The sequence below is a fragment of the Nematolebias whitei genome, chromosome 2 (genome assembly GCF_014905685.2).
Source record: "Nematolebias whitei isolate Nwh7 chromosome 2, NemWhi1, whole genome shotgun sequence".
Lineage (NCBI taxonomy): Eukaryota > Metazoa > Chordata > Actinopteri > Cyprinodontiformes > Rivulidae > Nematolebias > Nematolebias whitei.
In genome coordinates, this window is record NC_056499.1 from 38055306 (window position 1) to 38073823 (window position 18518).

General features: G+C 37.4%; 3 protein-coding genes across 3 annotated transcripts in view; 2 read left to right on the top strand and 1 right to left on the bottom strand.

Moving 5' to 3' along the window:
• Positions 1 to 4803, top strand: part of LOC119426831 (A disintegrin and metalloproteinase with thrombospondin motifs 7) — a 185585-nt gene extending 180782 nt beyond the window's left edge. The window contains exon 24 of the mRNA XM_037694417.1: positions 4661 to 4803. Within this exon, the coding sequence (XP_037550345.1) occupies positions 4661 to 4803 (143 nt within the window). The remainder of the gene's footprint in view (positions 1 to 4660) is intronic.
• Positions 1 to 18518, top strand: part of LOC119424126 (GRAM domain-containing protein 2A-like) — a 975280-nt gene that overhangs the window by 522272 nt on the left and 434490 nt on the right. The window lies entirely within an intron of this gene.
• LOC119426841 (calmodulin-like protein 4) overlaps positions 13828 to 18518 on the bottom strand; it is a 6213-nt gene continuing 1522 nt past the window's right edge. Inside the window, exon 4 of the mRNA XM_037694427.1 lies at positions 13828 to 14126. Coding sequence (XP_037550355.1) covers positions 14029 to 14126 — 98 coding nt within the window. The 3' untranslated portion in view covers positions 13828 to 14028. The remainder of the gene's footprint in view (positions 14127 to 18518) is intronic.

Consider the following 18518-nt stretch of genomic DNA (forward strand, 5'->3'; position numbering starts at 1 on the left):
CTTTATCGCTAATATCGGCTGATACTGATACCATGCCGATAATATTGTGCATCCCTAACTATAAGTTTTTCATGAATCACATTATGTGTTCAGGAGCAGGGAATAAATATCATCATTTAGAGCGCATCATGCAGTTATGGATGGAGTATAAGTGCTGTTAGATGTCGTAGGCCAGGAATATTGTCCCTTTGTTTGAGCAAACCTGAAATAAAAATAAAAATGCCTGTTGTATAAACAATTTGTGATTTATGACAATTCAGAAATCCCTTTGATTTCATTCTATCTGCTTAATTTTTAGTTGTTTTTTTTTTTGTCTTGTTTTTTTTAAAGAGCAGATATTAAAAAAAATATGTGTGCACAGTCATTAAAGTAGATGATTTCCTTTTTTTGATTATTTTCTTGCCTCCCTAATGAAACAGATGCTTTCAGCATCAACCACCTGCTGTCTGTGTTCACCCACAGCTTTTTGGCACCGCCTGATTTACATATGAAACCATTATAAAGTTTACGTTGATAATGATGATGGAACACTTCACAGGCCGACTGCAGAGACAGAGAGGAGTAAAAAGTCATCTTCGTTTTAGTGATTAAAACGTTAAGGATTTCTTTGCCCTTAGAAATAAACAGCTGTCTCATTCACATGTATTTTACAAGATGATGAATTGCAGAAAGTGAATTGTTGACCTCTAATACCATCTGTTACAGACATTATCTGTGGCTGCATTATTGTGACATTATTCACCTGCATCAGCGTTCCAACAGGAAAGTGTGGGTTATTTATTTATTTACTTTTGCTCTATCCTCAGATGATTTCTTAGTGGTGCCTGAGAAAAACATCAAATCAGATGGCAAAACTGCCCCTTTAGTATTTTTTATTGAAAACAAAATGATTTAATTACAACAGTTTTTATCTCGGAAACACTGAGTGTCGGATGAAATGTGATGATTGAAATAACAGTCTGCTACTTTCTGGGTTGAGTTTTCACTTTCTCTGGCAGCAGATTGTTAGAAGTTTTTGCTCACAAGTTTCCATGAGTTGTTGTTGCCTGACATGGACCAGTCTGTGTCTATGTCAGGTAAAGATGTGAAAAGGTGGCTGGAGAAGAGTTTCAAAGGAACAATGGACATTAGGGATAGGTTTTGTGTACACTGCAATTTAAAGGGTAATTTCACTTTTTTATTAAAAGACTCAGGCCCATTCATAGATTAAAGGTTTGAATACATGATGATTTCTTGTATTCACTACTACTGATTTGTCTTTTTTTTTTTTACAATAAAACAATTGCACTGTACAAAATAAAATAGAACAGAGAACCCTTTCTGTTGTCTCTCTCCCCTCCTCCTTGAATGACATGCTGCCTTCATCAGGGTTGAATTTAAGACCGTGTCTCCTTTGATTGTCACTGTTGGTGACTCGTTTATAAACGCAGTTCATGAGAGACTCTCCAAAATGTCTTGTAACTATCAAGAAGGTTTTTAGTTTCCTTCCACGAGTTGAAGAGGCTAGCAGTGCTTGAATTTTGAACATGATCAAAAGACCTTTGTCACAGATTTTCTCTTAAGCTAGCCACAGAATGTACTCTCACCATGTGATCTCTATGCTAATGGTAGATTTGCTTCTTTTGAACAGCTGGTACAGACAAATCACATTTTTTAGATACCTGCAGCTGAGACATTTTGTGAGATCTAACTCTGACTGTTTTCTTCTGTACTCCTCTAAACACTTTTTGACTAAGATTTTGGAATGCAGTTCTGATACCAAGGGGGGCCTTAGCAAGATCTATACATCGCTCAGTTCATACCATGAGTCTAGTTTGGACTCCCTTAAACTGAAATGGGAAGCGGACTTGGAGGAATCCATATCAGACTCAATCTGTCAAAAGATCATTAAGAACATTTCCTCATCCTCAATCTGTCTGAGACATGTTGTAATTCAATTCAAGGTAGTGCAGGCTGCACTGGTCCAAAGACAAGCTGTCTAAGATCAAAGCCAATCTGGACCCCGCATGTAATCGTTGTAAACAAACTCCAGCTACACTCCTGCATACATTCTGGACCTGTCTCAAACTGTACACATTTTGGCAATCTATTTTCTATTTTTATTTACCTTCTCTGGAAATGTGGCAAAACTGTACACTCATCACCACTCATCTCACTCTTTGGGGTCGTTCCTGTGATACGTCCTTCAGCAAGTACGAGAAGGATGTGATTGCCTTTGGCTCTCTTCTGGACAGGAGGCTCATTCTATGCAAATGGAAGGACCCACACCCCCCAGTCTATATGCATTGGATAAGAGAGATAATATACCTATCTGGAAAAAAATCAGATATACCCTGAAGGATTCTGCAGGGAGATTCTGGGACACCAGGCAGCCTTTTCTATCATTTGTTGAGAACTTGTCAATGTCTGTAAAGTTTGTTTGTGTAGGTGTGACTGGTCTGGTGTGGGAGGGGATTTTGTTCTGTGTTCTTTTGTTTTGTTCTGTTTTCTTTGTGTCTGAAAAAGCAAAAAATTAATAAAAAGTGTTAAAAAAAAACTAGCCCCAGAAATGCTGTGGGCATCTCAAAACATTGTCAATTTTATTTTCACACTTTCTATTGTGTTAGAGTTATAATACGCCTGCATGGGATCTCCCTTTTTGTCTGAAGATATCCAAGACTGCAGCTCTAAATGTTCAGGTCTAACCACAATAACAAACAAAAAGTAAAAGGAAAAACTGTTTCAAATTTTCCTGCAGGATCAATAAAGTTCTATCCTATCCTAAATTCACCTTTCTTTATTTTAAAAGTGTACTTCGGTAGATTAAATGATAAATATGGTGACGGCTGCCAAGGTGGCTACACTGCGGGCCCTAGCAGGGGTAGAGGTGGGCAGCAAAAAATGTGCATGTCCTAGGTTACAATTTTGCAAAACTTGTACAAATTTAAGATGTGATTTAAGTTGCTGTGCAAGACGTGGCCACAAAGCCACACATGTTGCTGCAGTTATGAGTCTCCGACAGTTTCATCCTGGTGAGAAAAACAAATGGTCTTGATTTACTTTTGTTTTTTGCCTCAAATTGTTATTTGAGCATTTCAAGTGGTCTTATTTTTAGAAAAAGCCAATTGCACATGACTGTATCGAATTTGTGCGTGCCGAAACTGCAGCTGGTTTTTGTTTGGTGGACACACCTCCGTGACCCACTGCAGTTTGTTTATTGTCACAGACTTAACCTTTTATTATCTACCTGCTTTAGCAGGGTGTTTCTGTCTGACCAAAGCAAGCATCCCTTTGAAGACCTCATCCTTTGATTTCCTCAGCGCTTCTAACACAACTTAGCCTGCAGTACTTTGTGAGCAGCTGCAGTAATCACAGGTGGATGTTTCCACAACCCCTTAAATTAATGCTCGCCCCAACAAACAGGCAGCAGTTGGTAAGCCTGAAGGTGTTGGAGCAGGTGGGGCAGGTGGTCTGTAGCACTCCTCAGACTTCATGCACAACCCAAACTTGTGTCAGCTGCTGAAATCATTTAATCTCTGTGCAGCGGTGACTCTGGGTGTACACCTGGACAACATGTCAGAGACTGTTTGAAGAAAATATAGAGATGACTCAGCATTCTAAATATTCTTACATGTCGGTTTTTGTGGAGTTCGGTAGAAAGAGGATGGTGGCATGAATGTAAAGCACAGCAGAGCACAGCCTCTTGATAACTTACTGATCAGATAGTGAGGCAGTGCTTGGAGTGTTAGTGATGACTAGACAATATTTAACTCGGTGTCTCTTTAATTGACTGTTCAGGTTTGTTGTGTTGGCATGTCACTTTCACCTTTTCAGCTCTTTGAGCGTGTCTTACATTTACACCTGGACCTGTCATTCTAAGTTCGTTTGTCTCTCCTTCCTGTCCTCTCAAACCCAGCCGATTGAAGCGGATGGCCGCTCATCCTGAGCCTGGTTCTGCTGGAGGTTTCTTCCTATTAAAAGGGAGTTTTTCCTTTCCACTGTTGCCCTTATGCTTGCTCAGGGTATGAGACTGCAATGAAGTGAAGATTCAACACTGTCTGCTGGCTTCCTTAGATAATTTTTACTAAATGGCTTTTTGTATGTGAATGTTTTTTGTTCAGTACCCTGAGGTGACTTCTGTTGTGACTTGGTGCTATATAAACAAGGTTCAAAGTTCTTTATTGTCATTCGCATCACATGCGGTACATGAGGTGGAACAAAATTGTGTACTCAAGGTCCCAGTTACACCCCAAAATAGCAAAAATATAAAGTATTAAAAGAGATAGTATATAAGGATCTAAGATACATGCAAAGATGCACGCTAAATACTAATAATGTAAAATAATACAGTATATTAAACAGCAGCCTGAACATGAGTCTGTGGTGAGTAGATGGGTATGGATACAGCAGCATAAAGGCAAGAGATCAGCAGCATGGATAATTAGCAGCACATATAAGTCACATATCACCAATTAAAATGGCATTACAGTGATTTTTCTTTTTATTATTATTTTCCTTACAGCGATTTTCCTGGTTGGGGATTTATGAGAAACTGAATAAACAACTTAATTACCTCGAGTCTCTCAACCCTCACTTTGTTCCTGTAATTGTTTCCGTTAATAAACCAGACATTTGTAAATGACCTTAAATTTTAAATCCTCTTTCTCTGTGTCCTCCACAGGAACGGTTTGTGTTCATGACCGGCTGACAGTTCGTTTGTGTCAGACGCTGCGCTCGCTCGGCCGCTGCCAGCTTCCCACTGTACAAGCAAAGTGCTGCAAAACCTGCAGAGCCCTCGCCGGCGTCACGTCACCTCACCGCTAAAGTGCAGCACTGAAACCCTCTTGTGCCTCATCAGCAGAGTCACTGATTGCAGCACAGGGAGGTTAATTATAGGAGAATCAACAATCCAATTCATTTCTGAACTACAGCATAATTGTGAGGCAGGCACTCCCAAACTCTGCCTGTTTAGGTGACGTCAGTGTGCAGGTCTGAAGGAAAACACTGAGATGTAAATATTTGTTTGCACTTTTAATACTATATAATTTGACGATGTCTGTTTAGCAGAACGTAGTGTTTTAGATAAGAAATTATTCTTTCAATGTAGCTAGTTTCAGTGCATTGATACTCATAGATAAACCACTCAGTTTTTTTTTTCAATTACACTATTTGAATGACAACTGCACAGCTGCAGCCTATGTCTGTATTTTATATCTAGTGGAGTATAAGTGTTAAGAAACTAAACAAATATGGTGCTGAACTGTCATATAGTTAACACACACTAAATACATAAGCATCTATAATACTTCCTGCAGCTTTAAAAACACATGCATGAATCATTTCATCTCATAATTAAAAATAAACAGGAATAAGCTAAGAAGACCTACGATCCAACAATTTTCAGTCAGGTCAACTGGACAGTTTCTTTTTTTGTGCTGAAACTTTTCACCTTCCATCCAGAAGGCTTCATCAGTCAAGGAAACACACAACACAAAACTGAGTCTTCCCCCAACAGCTTACTCCAAAGTGGAACAAACCAGTTTTGTTGGTGCTAAGCTGGTGTCTTTGGCACGCCCCCTCCTCCTGTGCCAGCACTCTTCCTCGTCGACAGTCATGTCAAAATGGTTCAAAACCAACAAAGTCCATGCTCAATAATCCAGGTATACAATCCAACAATTTTCAGTCTGGTCATCTGGACAGTCTTTTTTTGTGCTGAAATGTTTCACCATCCAGAAGGCTTCATCAGTCAAGGAAACACACAACACAAAACTGATTCTTCCCCCAGCAGCTTACTCCAAAGTGGAACAAACCAGTTATGTTGGTGCTAAGATGGTGTCTTTGGCACGCCCCCTCCTCCAGTGCCGGCCCTCTTCCTCGTCGACAGTCGATGTTACAACCTGAGTAAAGACTCTCCATCTGGAGACAGCTGCTGGCTCTTACTACACTCAGCTGCCTGGTGCAAAAGCAAATTATTCAGCGAGTGATTGTAAAAATGGTTTTCCAGTTTGATGATCGGAAGTACTTATCTGAACTTGAGCTCACAGCAGAAGAGACGAACCAAAGGAAAGAGAGGATGGAGGAAAGGGAGGAAAGAAATGTATATTCTGGAAGATAAGAATGACTGATGAATCTTACTAATTTATAAAATAGCGGGTACATCAGTGGCTATTCATTGATGGAAATCACTAATTAAAAAAAAAACAGCATTTACCCACATTGAAAACAGTTTCATGAAAAACAGGAGCATTTTAAAAGACTATATTTTACCCACCAATACATGAAGTTTCTGTTTGACTTTTGTTTCCAGGATCTGCTACAACAGCCTTCGATGAAGTGTGTCAGGTTGAAATATCATCAAATAACACTTTTTATTTCTACACTTATGAACTGTTTAAACAGTCACAACTTCTGAAACATTTGGTCATTTCAGTTCAAATATAAGTAGACCAAAGCCAACCCTGAATTATTAGTGACTGCTAGACTGCAGGTGAATTGTTAGACCAAGTCAAGGTGTCAAAGTGCAGGTTCTGTTCCTTTCCACCATCAGGGGCCAGCTATTATGGTCACCTCAGAATCAGAAGGTCATGACAAAAAAAAGCCCAACTACTCATTTGAATGTTTTATCTCAGGAACTATGACCTAATGTGTTGATGGGCTGAATTAATGCAGTATAATAACATTTTGTTGTGAAACTAGGTCTTAACAGCAAGCCTGTGTTTTTAGCCTGTGATCGAAAATGCCTATTTTTAAGATTGGATTTTATCTTTTGAAGTCAAATTTTAATTTCTTGTTTTTAAAAAACATCTGGAAAAAAATGCTGTTTTTCTCCTGGTGTTTCTAACTAGGCGGTGCAGTTGGTACAGCTGTTGCCTCTCAGCGAGAAGGTTGCCGGATCGAATCCCAACCAGGGGTCTTTCTGGGTGGAGTTTGCATGTTCTCTCTGTTCATGTGTGGGTTTTTTCTCCCACAGACTAAAAACATGCATGTTAGGCTGATTGGTAACTCTAAATTGTCCCTAGCTGTGAGTGAGAGAGTGAATGGTTGTTTGTCTCTATGTGTCCCTGTGATGGACTGGAGACCTGTCCAGGGTATCCTCCGCCTCTCGCACAGTGACTGCTGGATATGGGCAATAGTGACCCCCACCATCCGAAAAGAAGCAGGTAAAGATAATGGACAAGATAATTATCTTGACTTTCTTGGCCTTTAGCTTGATGTGCTAACTTGTAGCCTAAGTCAAAATGGATCATAGAGTGAGTAGAAGTATAAAAAAATTGAGGTATCACTTTACAATAAGGCTCCCCTTATAGATGGCTAATAAATAGTTTATATACATGTTATTAATTCCTCTATAAACACTTTATAAATCATTAATAAATGCTTATTATGCATTAATTAAGGGTGACGAAGACTAAACTGACTAGTTTCTTGCCAAATAGTGATCCAAATGTGTTCCATCTAGAGTTGTTATATTAAACATTTCAGACTAAGTTACTACCTTGTAAGCACAATAAGCATTTGTAAACCTATTTTTTAGCATAACATTGTCCTTTAATCACTGCATTATAAGTATCTACAACTAATATTATATACTAAATAATTATTTATAGTTATTGATGATTTAAAATGTTTATAGAGGAATTAATAATGTATCTATAAAGTATTAGCCATCTATAAGTTGTAAAGTTGTACCAAAGGATGTAGCTGCAGTGACAGCTGGTTTTAGGTTTATGATTTTATCATTATGTTTTTGCAGACATAATCATATTTTGAAAAATATGTTAACATGAAAAACAAGCATATGTGATGGATCACTACGTACGAACAGTATTTTCAAAAGCACTACCTGGTTATGAGTAAATCTGGCTACTGGCAACAAAATGACGTTTTTTGTTGTTGTTGTTTTTTTGTTTTTTAATAGAGCCACAGATATTTTGCAGCCTCCCCCTTTAGGTCAGTCATGGTATTTCACTTCAGTGATGTGTCTTACACCCTGGAAAGGTTCAAGGTTTCTTTATTGTCATTCTCATCACATGTAGTACATGTGGTAGAACAAACTTGTGTACTCGGAGTCCCAGTTACATCCAACAAAAGCATGAATTGTAAAAGCAAAACAACAATAAGATCTGAGATATGAACTAAGAAATATGGTAAACTAAGAATACACTAAACACTTAATAGTACAAAAACAACACGCCGAACAGCAGCAGCACGAACATGAGTCTGTGTGACTGCGTTGTGAAAGAAGACAATACTATATTCACATAAGCTATTATTTTTTAAGCTTTTTTTTTTTCACATTTTGTTTTTCAGACAATTCCCAAAACCTTATTATGTGCAGTATTTTCCTCCTACTGAATCTCCCTCCATGGTTCATATCCACAGATTGACTGACCAGCTATGGATTGTACGGATAAGTTGTTACCGTCACATTTTGAGGCTTTAACCAAAGAACCACCCTGTAAAATATTTACTGCAACTTGTAAAAGGCTTTAAAAATAACTGATTGTTAAACTTGTTTACTGTCACCCTTTGGCTTTAACAGACACATTTTAAAACTCACTGAGTTAATGTGAAAGGATAAAAAAATGCAGGGAAATACTTGGTGCTAGAGGCCACACAGGCTCTAAATGTTCTGATGTGAGGTACTGGCCGGCCCAGTGCCTTATCTGCATAAGTATTGAATCGTTTTGATGTTATTAATCATTATAAACACTTCATTGTAAACGGTCACGTTCATCTAGTATTTGCTCAAAATAAATAAAATGTCTTATTGCTTAATATCACAGGTTTAGGAGGAACTAAGGACTTAAGCATTTTATAGTCCTTAAGCACAGTTTTTTTTTAATCTTGTCAGATTTTATTTTTTTCAGACTTTTTTGTTTTGTTTTTTCATAAGTGATACTTTTACTTTTCAATGGAAGGTAAAATGTGTGGGTTTTTTTTTTTACAATCCCTCAGAGGTAGGAGTACCGTTGTTTCTTCTTTTCTTTTTCTATTTTCGTATTTGATGTTAACCACTTCACATCTGGGGCAACACGTTTTGTAGTTGTGTTCTTTTTAAATGCAAAGTGAAGTCTCTGTACCTTATGTGGCACATAAAGAGTTTGAACATTTTGCCAAAGACATTTTACAATAAAAGCGAGAAAATTGGACATCTCACCTGTTATTGTTTCATGATTTTACTTTTTTTTAAGACTGATGGGAAAAGGATTTAGAGGATGGAATAGTTTTGTTTTCAGAAGATCCACAGGAAGTGTGAGGGTGGTTTTAAATTATGTGTAAGCTTTTGGAGTTTTTTGATCCCTGGGGTTTGAATGTGTCACAAATAGAATTTATGATCCATGAAGCCTTTATTATTTAGGATCAAACAGCTGCAGTGTGCTTACACATATGGTCATAATTAGGGATGCATGATATTGGACTTTTGGCCGATATTCTATATGCCAATATGTTCAAACGTATTTGTCTGATACCAATACCAATATTTTTTTCCTAGACCTACTTACATAAACTTTCGCTGCTGTGGAATTAAAATACTACATGGTCTTGGTCAGTTTGGTCTGCTACCAAATGCAGATGCCAAAAAGGGGGCTGAAAATGATGTAACACTTCAACTCGGATTATGTTTAATGTCAAATTTATTCATGACATTTACTCCAACATAATGACAACACTCGAACAGTCATGCAAAAACAGCGCTTTACATATAAACAGCACCTTTAATATCAGTGAGGTATTTTGATGGAATGGTTGATGTCCGATTTTTAACTTCATCGCTAATATCGGCCAATACCAATAACTTGTCAATAGTATTGTGCATCCCTAGTCATAATTATGCATTCAACCTTTATTTATACAGGTTAATCCCATTGAGCCTTGGGGACTCATTTACAATAGAGACCTGATTTCTTAACAAAGAATGATGACAACAGTGAATAACAATGAAAACAACAAACAGTCACAAAAGAGGCATACAAATTATTTATTTTTTTTTTTTAACAAATCAAAACAAAATAGCAACCAAAAGGACAGTCAAAAGGAAAAGTAGCTAAAAGAAAAAAACAGCTAGATTATAAGGCGGTGTAGAAAACTAAAAACAGGAACATGTCTGCATTGGTTTTTGCCATGAACTTAACAGATGTTTAAAGCCACTTAGAGAGGTCAAGGTCAAGAGCTTCAGATCTTTTTGTAAGATATTCCAGGAAACGAGCAGAGTAGGAGAAGGTCCTTTTGCCTAGTTCAGTCTGCACTGAGGAGACACTGCATGTAATAATGTTCTGAGAGCGCACGCTGTAGCTGCACTCACGCAGAGACATGTAGGAGGAGATGTATGAAGGCAACAGACCAAGAAGTGATTTAAAGATGAAAATGTACCAGTGAGAGAGTCTGTGTGAAGTTAATGATGTCCAGTTAACCAGTGAATACAGGGTGCAATGGTGGGTACGGTAGTTACAGCCAGTTATGAAGCTTAATAATAATAATAATAATAGTAATAATAATAATACTTTATTTGTATAGCATCTTTTCAAACAAATGTCACAAAGTGTTTCACATTAATCAATTAAAACATCATAAATGACATCAGAAACACAAAAGTATACCAAATCAATTAAAATAACAACATCAAAAAGAAAGAAATTCAGATATTAAAAGCCTTATTAAACAAGTAAGTTTTAACTAATGATTTAAAAGAAGACAATGAAGAGGCCTGTCTAATATTTAAAGGAAGAGCATTTCACAAATTAGGAGCCCTGACTATAAAAGCCCTCCCTCCTTCTGTCACCAGTCAACCTCTGGGAGTGGAAAGTAATAACAGATTTAAGGATCTGAGATTGCAAGAAGGGATGTAGGGGGTAAGAAGCTCAGACAGATATGATGGCGCAAGACCGTTCAGGGATTTATAAACAAACAATAATATTTTAAAGTCAATTCTCAAAACCACAGGGAGCCAATGCAATGAGGGCAGAACTAGAGTGATGTGCTGATATTTATGGGTTCTTGTGAGAACTCTAGCTGCAGTGTTTTGTACTAGTTGAAGGCGATTAAGAGAACTTTAGGACAGACCAGAAAATAAAGAGTTACAATAATCAAGATGACAAGAGACAAAGGTATGAATGAGTTCCTGCATCAGTTAAAGAGATAAATGCTCTGATTTTTGAATATTCCTAATTTGAAAAAAATGCTGTTTTAGTGATGTTCTTAAAATGTTTAGAATAACCAAGATCAGAATCAAAGGTTACCCCAAAATTTCTGGCTTCACGAGTGCAGTTAAAACCAAGAACAGAAAGGGACTGAACTAATAAATTCCTTCTGGCCTTGGGGCCAAAAACCATCTCCTCAGTTTTATTGTTGTTGAGTGAAAGAAAATTATCAGACATCCAGGTTTTGATGTCTGTAAGGCAGAGACAAAGTTTATTGAGTGTGGAGAGGTCTGATGGGTTAATAGCCAAATAAATCTGGGAATTGTCTGCATAGAAATGAAAAGAAACATTGAATTTATGAATAACCTGACCAAGTGGTAGCATATAAATAGAAAATAATAGTGGCCCAAGAATAGACCCTTGGGGGACACCACAGGTGAGAGAAACTGAACTGGAGGAATTATTGCCAGAAATTACCGAATAAGTCCTGTCATGAAGATAAGATTTGAACCACCTCAGAGCAATGTCTCTAACACCTAGCCAATAATTTAGTCGACTCAATAGAATATTATGATCAACTGTATCAAAAGCAGCAGAAAGATCTAGGAGCACTAAGACAGTACAACAGCCAGCATCTGAGTTCATCCTAATATCATTCACAACTTTAATAATGCAGTTTCTGTACTGTGATATTGATGAAAACCAGACTGAAACTTTTCAAAAAGTGAGTTTTGGTTTAAATAAGTTAAGATCTGAGAGTACACCACTTTCTCTAAAATTTTCACAATAAAGGGTAATTTAGAGATTGACCTGAAGTTGTTAAGATCATTACAATCCAGGTTGGGTTTCTTCAATAATGGTTCAATGGCAGCAGTTTTAAACATTTTGGGAACTACCCCTGTAGATAATGCACCATGATAGACAGCATCCAACATCTGCAGGGTGCTTGTAGAAGCGTTCATGTAAATAATGTCACCATAGTCAATGGAGGGAAGGAAAGTCACAATTACAAGGTGTTTCCTAGCATTCAGAGTTGGACAGGATCTGTTTCTGAAAAAGAGACCTAGTTTAACTTTCAGTTTCATTACTAGGTTTTCCACAAGGAGCTTAAAAAAGAGATGTATGTCGATCAAGATACCCAAATATTTATAGGAATCGACAAACTCAATAAGGACACCATTTGAGGATAAAATCAGAGGAAGAACTGCTGGGACTGACTTCCTGTTTGAAAAAAGCATTCCTTTGGTTTTATCGGCATTTAGGACAAGTTTGAGATGGAACAAGTCTGACTGGATGATGTCAAAGGCGGATTGCAAAAGCTGGAAAGCCTTAGCAACTGTTTTAGCTCAGCAGTAAACAACTGTGTCATCAGCATAGAAATGTAAGGATGCATCGGAGTTGCTCTGACCTAGATTACCTAAGTAGATTGTAAAGAGGGTGGGTCCTAAGACTGAGTCTTGTGGTACACCATTGCTGACTGTTAAATAACTGGAGGAAGTACCATTATGTTGAACACATTGCCTACAATCTGAAAGATATTTAGAGAACCAACCAATGGTGTGTTCTGAGAAACCAATTTCTGAGAGCTTATGACACAATATGTTATGATCCAGTGTCAAAAGTTTTAGACAGGTCTAAGAAAAGTGCGACACAATAATCCTTAGCATCCAGTGCTTCAACGATGTCATTAAAAACCTTCAGTGAAGGAACTGAATATAATTCAGTGTCAACAAATACAAGCATTTTATGACGGTAAACATTACAGAAAATAGGCAAAGGGCTATTTTACAATTATGTAACTAGTAAAGAAGCAGGTTGTTGAATCTAAGTCTTTATATTAATTTCATTTTAAGCTTGCAGCTTTCTGACTGTTTGAATATTTCACATAATGTTCTGTTTTCCAGTCCATCTTCATCACTTTAGTGTAATATTCTCATTTATGCATTTCATGCATTTGTCACATCTAGACTGGATTATTGCAATGGTTTATTATCTGGGTGTCCAAATACTTCTTTAAAAAGTCTTCAGTTGATCCAAAATGCTGCTGCCAGAGTCTTAACTGGAGTTAGTAGGAGAGATCATCTCTCCAGTTTTAGCTTCTCTCCATTGGCTCCCTGTCAAATCCAGAATAGAATGCAAAATCTTACTTCTAACCTACAAAGCCCTCAACAACCTAGCTCTATCATATATTTGAGATCTTATTGTTCCACATATATATAAAATGGTGTCTCATTTTTGGAAAGGAAACTTTCTTATGCCTACATGTAGCCACGCACTATAATGGAAGTTGGTATCTCACTTAGTTTTGAAGTTACCATGCCTACAACATGCAAAGATGGACAGACAGAGGGTTTTTCCCAATTTCCCCATTTCACTCTATGACGGTGGGCAATAAAGAGATAATCAGGGGAAACCATAAATTAAGATTATATCTGTTTATAGCTCAAAGTACTGCTGTTGTTATTTAGGTTCAAAATTAAATAAGGATCCTAAACTTTGACAGTTAACAGATCTAGTTGAACATCCAAGTCTTTTCCTTACAGTTTTGTCATCTGGATTTGTCTTTGAGAGGAGAAACAACAATACTTACAGTTTTTTATTTTTTCCAAGGCAGTAAGTAGTAAATAAAATCTTTACACTTTCAAACAAATATGTTCCCAGTTGAGCATGTTTTCATGACACTGGTAAATATTCTGACTCTATACAAAGTTTCCCTGGTACACTGTGGCATTCACCAACCGTAACATCCATGACACTTCCGTTTCATTTGTAATTTTCAATTTCTACAGTATCAAATAGCCCTTCTCAGTTGATTTAACAGCGTCTCTTCATTTCTTCAAGTTGTAACCATCACTTTCATCGAGGTCAGTTTTCCACCAGTTGTTGAAGTGAAGTTTGAAGATGGTGTTCAGTAGTCGACTGGTGGCAGCGTAACCATTCGGGTGAACTCTTCATAGTTGATTATTCCATTGGGCTTGACATTTGCTTCCTTGAAGAGGTCATCCACTGGAGAAAGAGAAGACGGTAAATGGCTTCATAAGTGGACTTCATAAAAATAAAGCTCAAGAAGCCACTTTTATGCCATGATTGTTCAAAACTGAGAAAGAATTAAATCGAGCATAGTTTGGTGTTTAGCATCTCTGCTGTTTAGTTTGTTGCTTCTTCATGGTTAAACTTTTTATTATTTTTTGACAATTCAGAGCCTTATATTGAACTACTTTGATGTGATCATGATCAGATATTTTAATATGTCCTGATACATAAAACTTTAATATTGCAAAACTTTGTATTTACATCAGCTCCACAGCATTTCTATGAAATGCTGCATTTTAGATTATTCATCGGTGATCTGGATCATTTCAGTAATTTATGCTCTATAATTCAGTTCTGAATATATTTACTACATGTTGTTATGTACAAACAAAAGTGTCTAAACCGGTGAATTAATGTCATACAATGAAAGGTTTTAATTCCTTTTTATCGACTTCCAAAACTGGAAGCCGTTGTGTGCTTTTCATTGAAGTGGCATCAATATTCAGTAGCTCAGGAAATGCACCAACTTGATGCTTGTGAGAAGCAGTTGAGCGTTTTAACTATAAACCACTTAATGTGCGCAGCAGCCGCCCACTGAAACCCCCCCACTGATAGTGCCTCGAATGACATGAAGCCGGTAACCGTTTGAATAAGAGAGCTTTGAAACTCTCCAAATCATCTCTAGTCAACCTGATATTAGCATTCCTTCAGGAGGAGGCCTTCCTTCAGACATTTTAGCTTGAAGTTTAAATGTGCGCCTTTTCTTCAGAAATAACATGAGACAGTGGTCTGTCATCACAAATGTCTTCTTAAAATGTATGAATTTTTATATATATTCTTGTCAAGTGCATTTCATGCACTAACCCAATGTGCTTTCCATCAAGAACCTAAAACACAAGAGAGCAATAGTTTTCAAAACAGGCCAACTTATTGATGGGGAAGTTATGTAAAGGTCAAGGATGTTTTCACTTACTAATGTCAAATGAATATAGAACCATGTATGTGAAGTCAAGAGTCTCTTTGTCTACTCAGAGTAGAACCTGATAACTGGCTGTGGCTGAGTGGTTAGAGCAGTCATCCTCCAATGCGAGAGTTGGGGGTTTGAATTCACCAGCAGTCACATACTGAAATGTCCCTGGGAAAGACACTGAACCACTCATAGCCTCTGATGTGTGTCCCATCAGTGTATTAATGTGATGTAAAGCACTGATTAGTCTCTTTAGAATGATTTGTTCCATTAGCTTTGTAGAGATCTAATAGAGTGCTGTATGAAGGGGTAAATGAGGACACAGATTGTAGTGTAAAGCGCTTTCAGTATCGAAATAAGATAGAAAGGCGCTGTATAAGTACAGTCCATTTAACATCTGACGCCTGCAACAACTGTGAGTGAAGCAGAGGTCGTCTTGACCTCGTCTCTGTTGATAAAGGGTATTTAAGCTGCTCCTAACTCGTTGGCCGCAGGTAGACCTTGTGATCAGGGTTTCGTATTACATCTTGTATGCCTGTTTTCAATTGCTGCACCCCCTTGCAAGGAATAAACCTGGGTTGAAAAGATCTCGCATTTCTCTGTGTGGCTTTTTTGGTTAATGAGTTGATGATAGGATAATTCTTCTTCCAGGATAGACATCTGCAAGTCAAATGTTTGTCATCAGCAACATTCCAACTTTTCGTGCCTTGCTGAGGAACTTCATGTACAAATGTATGTGCCGCGTGGATGCATCAAACAACTCAATAGTAAGAGCTTTGTCAAATGCAACATATAGCAATACTAGATGTACCTCAAGCTTTTTTAAATATTGGAATAACTGTTTGTCTGCTTTGTGATGGATGTCTTTGTCTTTTTTTGATTATTTGTTTTATTTTATTTTATTTGGTACTGTTTGTCTCAAAATAAAGATTGATATAATTAAATTATCCAACATTTATTCTCACACACACACACACACACACACAAGCATAAAAGTGAGATACAAAAAAACACAATCAACAAAAACATTATCATATGCTTTTTTTAAATGGAACATTTTGAACTTTTTCTTTTTCAAAAGATATCAAGAGTGGAGCCCTTCAGAACCTGATGATGTTCATTTTATTTCATAGCAACAAACACAAAAGGCAGCTTCCCCTGATTCAGAAAATGTATGAGGTATAACCAAGTTATCATAATCAGCCTGCCTGGGTGGTCTGACAGATGAATGGCTGGTTAATATGATTCATATACTGTGATGTAAGACCATTTAATGCTTTATATACAAGTAATAGGATTTTGAAATTGATTCTGCTTACATTTTGAAGCTAATGCTGACCTTTAAGAACATGTGTAATGTGTTCACACTTCCTGGTGCCTGTGAGAGTACCAGCCACTGAATTTTGAATCAGCTGTAGTCGCATTATGACACCTTTAAAGATGTCGGTAAAAAGATCATTACCATGGTTCAGACTGCATGTTATAAATGCATTGTCATTTTTTTGAAAATGGATTTTGATAGAAATGCTTAAATTTCTGAAATGTTTTTCAAATGATAAAAATAGCATTTTAGTAATATTGTTGAAGTTAACCTACAATTCAGATCATTAGTATTACAGAGGTTTGGTTTGCATGTGAGCTGCAAGTTTCTGGTTCTCGCTCTGAAAATGAGCATTTCGGTTTCTTCTTTGTTTAGTTGTAAGGTGTGACATCCATATCATCATACATTGTGTAAGGGCAGTTAGATGATCTAAATCAGGGGTGCACAAAGTGGGGCCCGCGGGCCAAAGTTGGAAAGTTGGTCCGCCAAGCTGTCCTCATTACTATATTAAAATTTCCTTTGAAGAATCAATGTGTTTACACTCATTGATTCAACCCACTTAATTTAATGTTAGTCAGCCTGACTACCGTAATTGCACTACACAGATGACACAGTAGGGCTAATTTGTGTATTTTTTAAATAATTTTAGTAATTTATATTCTTGTGTTTTATTTTGACAGACTTCCTACCTTTCCTCAGCATCTTCCTGCCACTGAATAACGTTTTCCTTTGACAGAGCCGGGAGCTCAGGATGCGTGTCCTTTTGAGGGATGTTGGTTGGACGCTACACATGTATTACTGCATTTGGCCCGCAGCCCAGGGAAAAAGTTTGGGCACCCCTGATCTAAATTATCAGAAGACAGGCAAAGCTGCAGCCTTAAATGATGTACAGTAGTCCTGCATTTATCGTGGTGAGTTGGGACCATGCCCCCCCCCCCCTCCCGTGATAAGTGAAAAACCGCAAAGTAGGTATACAGTAGTTAAAGTTCAAGTAAACTTTATTGTCATTACCATCTCATGTGGTACAAGAGATGGAACTAAATTATGTGTAGTAGTAAGTAGTAAGTAGTAGTAAGTAGTAGTAGTCGTAGTCGTAGTAGTAGTAGTAGTAGTAGTAAGTAGAAGTTTATTTTAGTATTTATACACAGGTATACATAAAGGCATTTTTAACCCTTCCCACACCCTTGCAGTGTCCCTAACCATTTTCTAAACTCTAAACGCTCTAAAAGAGCACAGCATGTCATGATCTCAGCTCTCTACCACCTACAGCTCTCTGCCATCTGCCAGTGCTCTTGGCCACGCCCACTTTTCCACTGCAGAGCGGAGATATGACACGCTGCAGGAGGAAGCTTCTCCAGCAAGCTGTGGGCTGCACACAGATGCAGCAGGTGCTAAATAATTTAAAATTATTTATTTTAAACAAAAATTCCATGCCGATCATGGGGATCGTCCATCAATCAGCCAATTGTGTATCATTGTCCAATTTTATTTTGAAAAACCGCGATAGAGTGAGTCCGTGAAAAATAACTGCGAGGGACTACTGCACACAGTTCAGATAACTCCCATTATGTTTCTGAAAACAAGTGGCAAGACAGACAGGTGAAATAAAACTGGAAAATAATTTAACCTTAAGGTACAATTCAATTTAATTCAGTTCAATTCAGTTTATTTATATAGTGCCGAGTCACAGCAGAAGTCATCTCAGGGCACTGAACAGAAACACAAACAACATCCGGTTTGTCAGACTTAAAACCACCAATATACACAAAGAACTCTGACTTGAGCCATGTGTGTTTGAAACCAGTTTGGAACTGGACCAGAGATGCTGGTCCAGTTTGCTTTAAGGCCTTTCACTGAACTGACTTAAATTGGATGTTTGTTTATTTGTTTGTTTTTTCTTCCTTTGGGAAAAATGTGATATACAAAAAAAAAATGTTTTTTGCCATTCTTATGTTCAGTACAAAGCTGCTTCAGGTGAAATTAGCTTTTTTTAAATTTCCTTTATGGTATGTAAGCAGATGCACATAAAATAATTTTCAAATGGATGGAGAAAATAAATTGCTTCTTTAATCAGTTC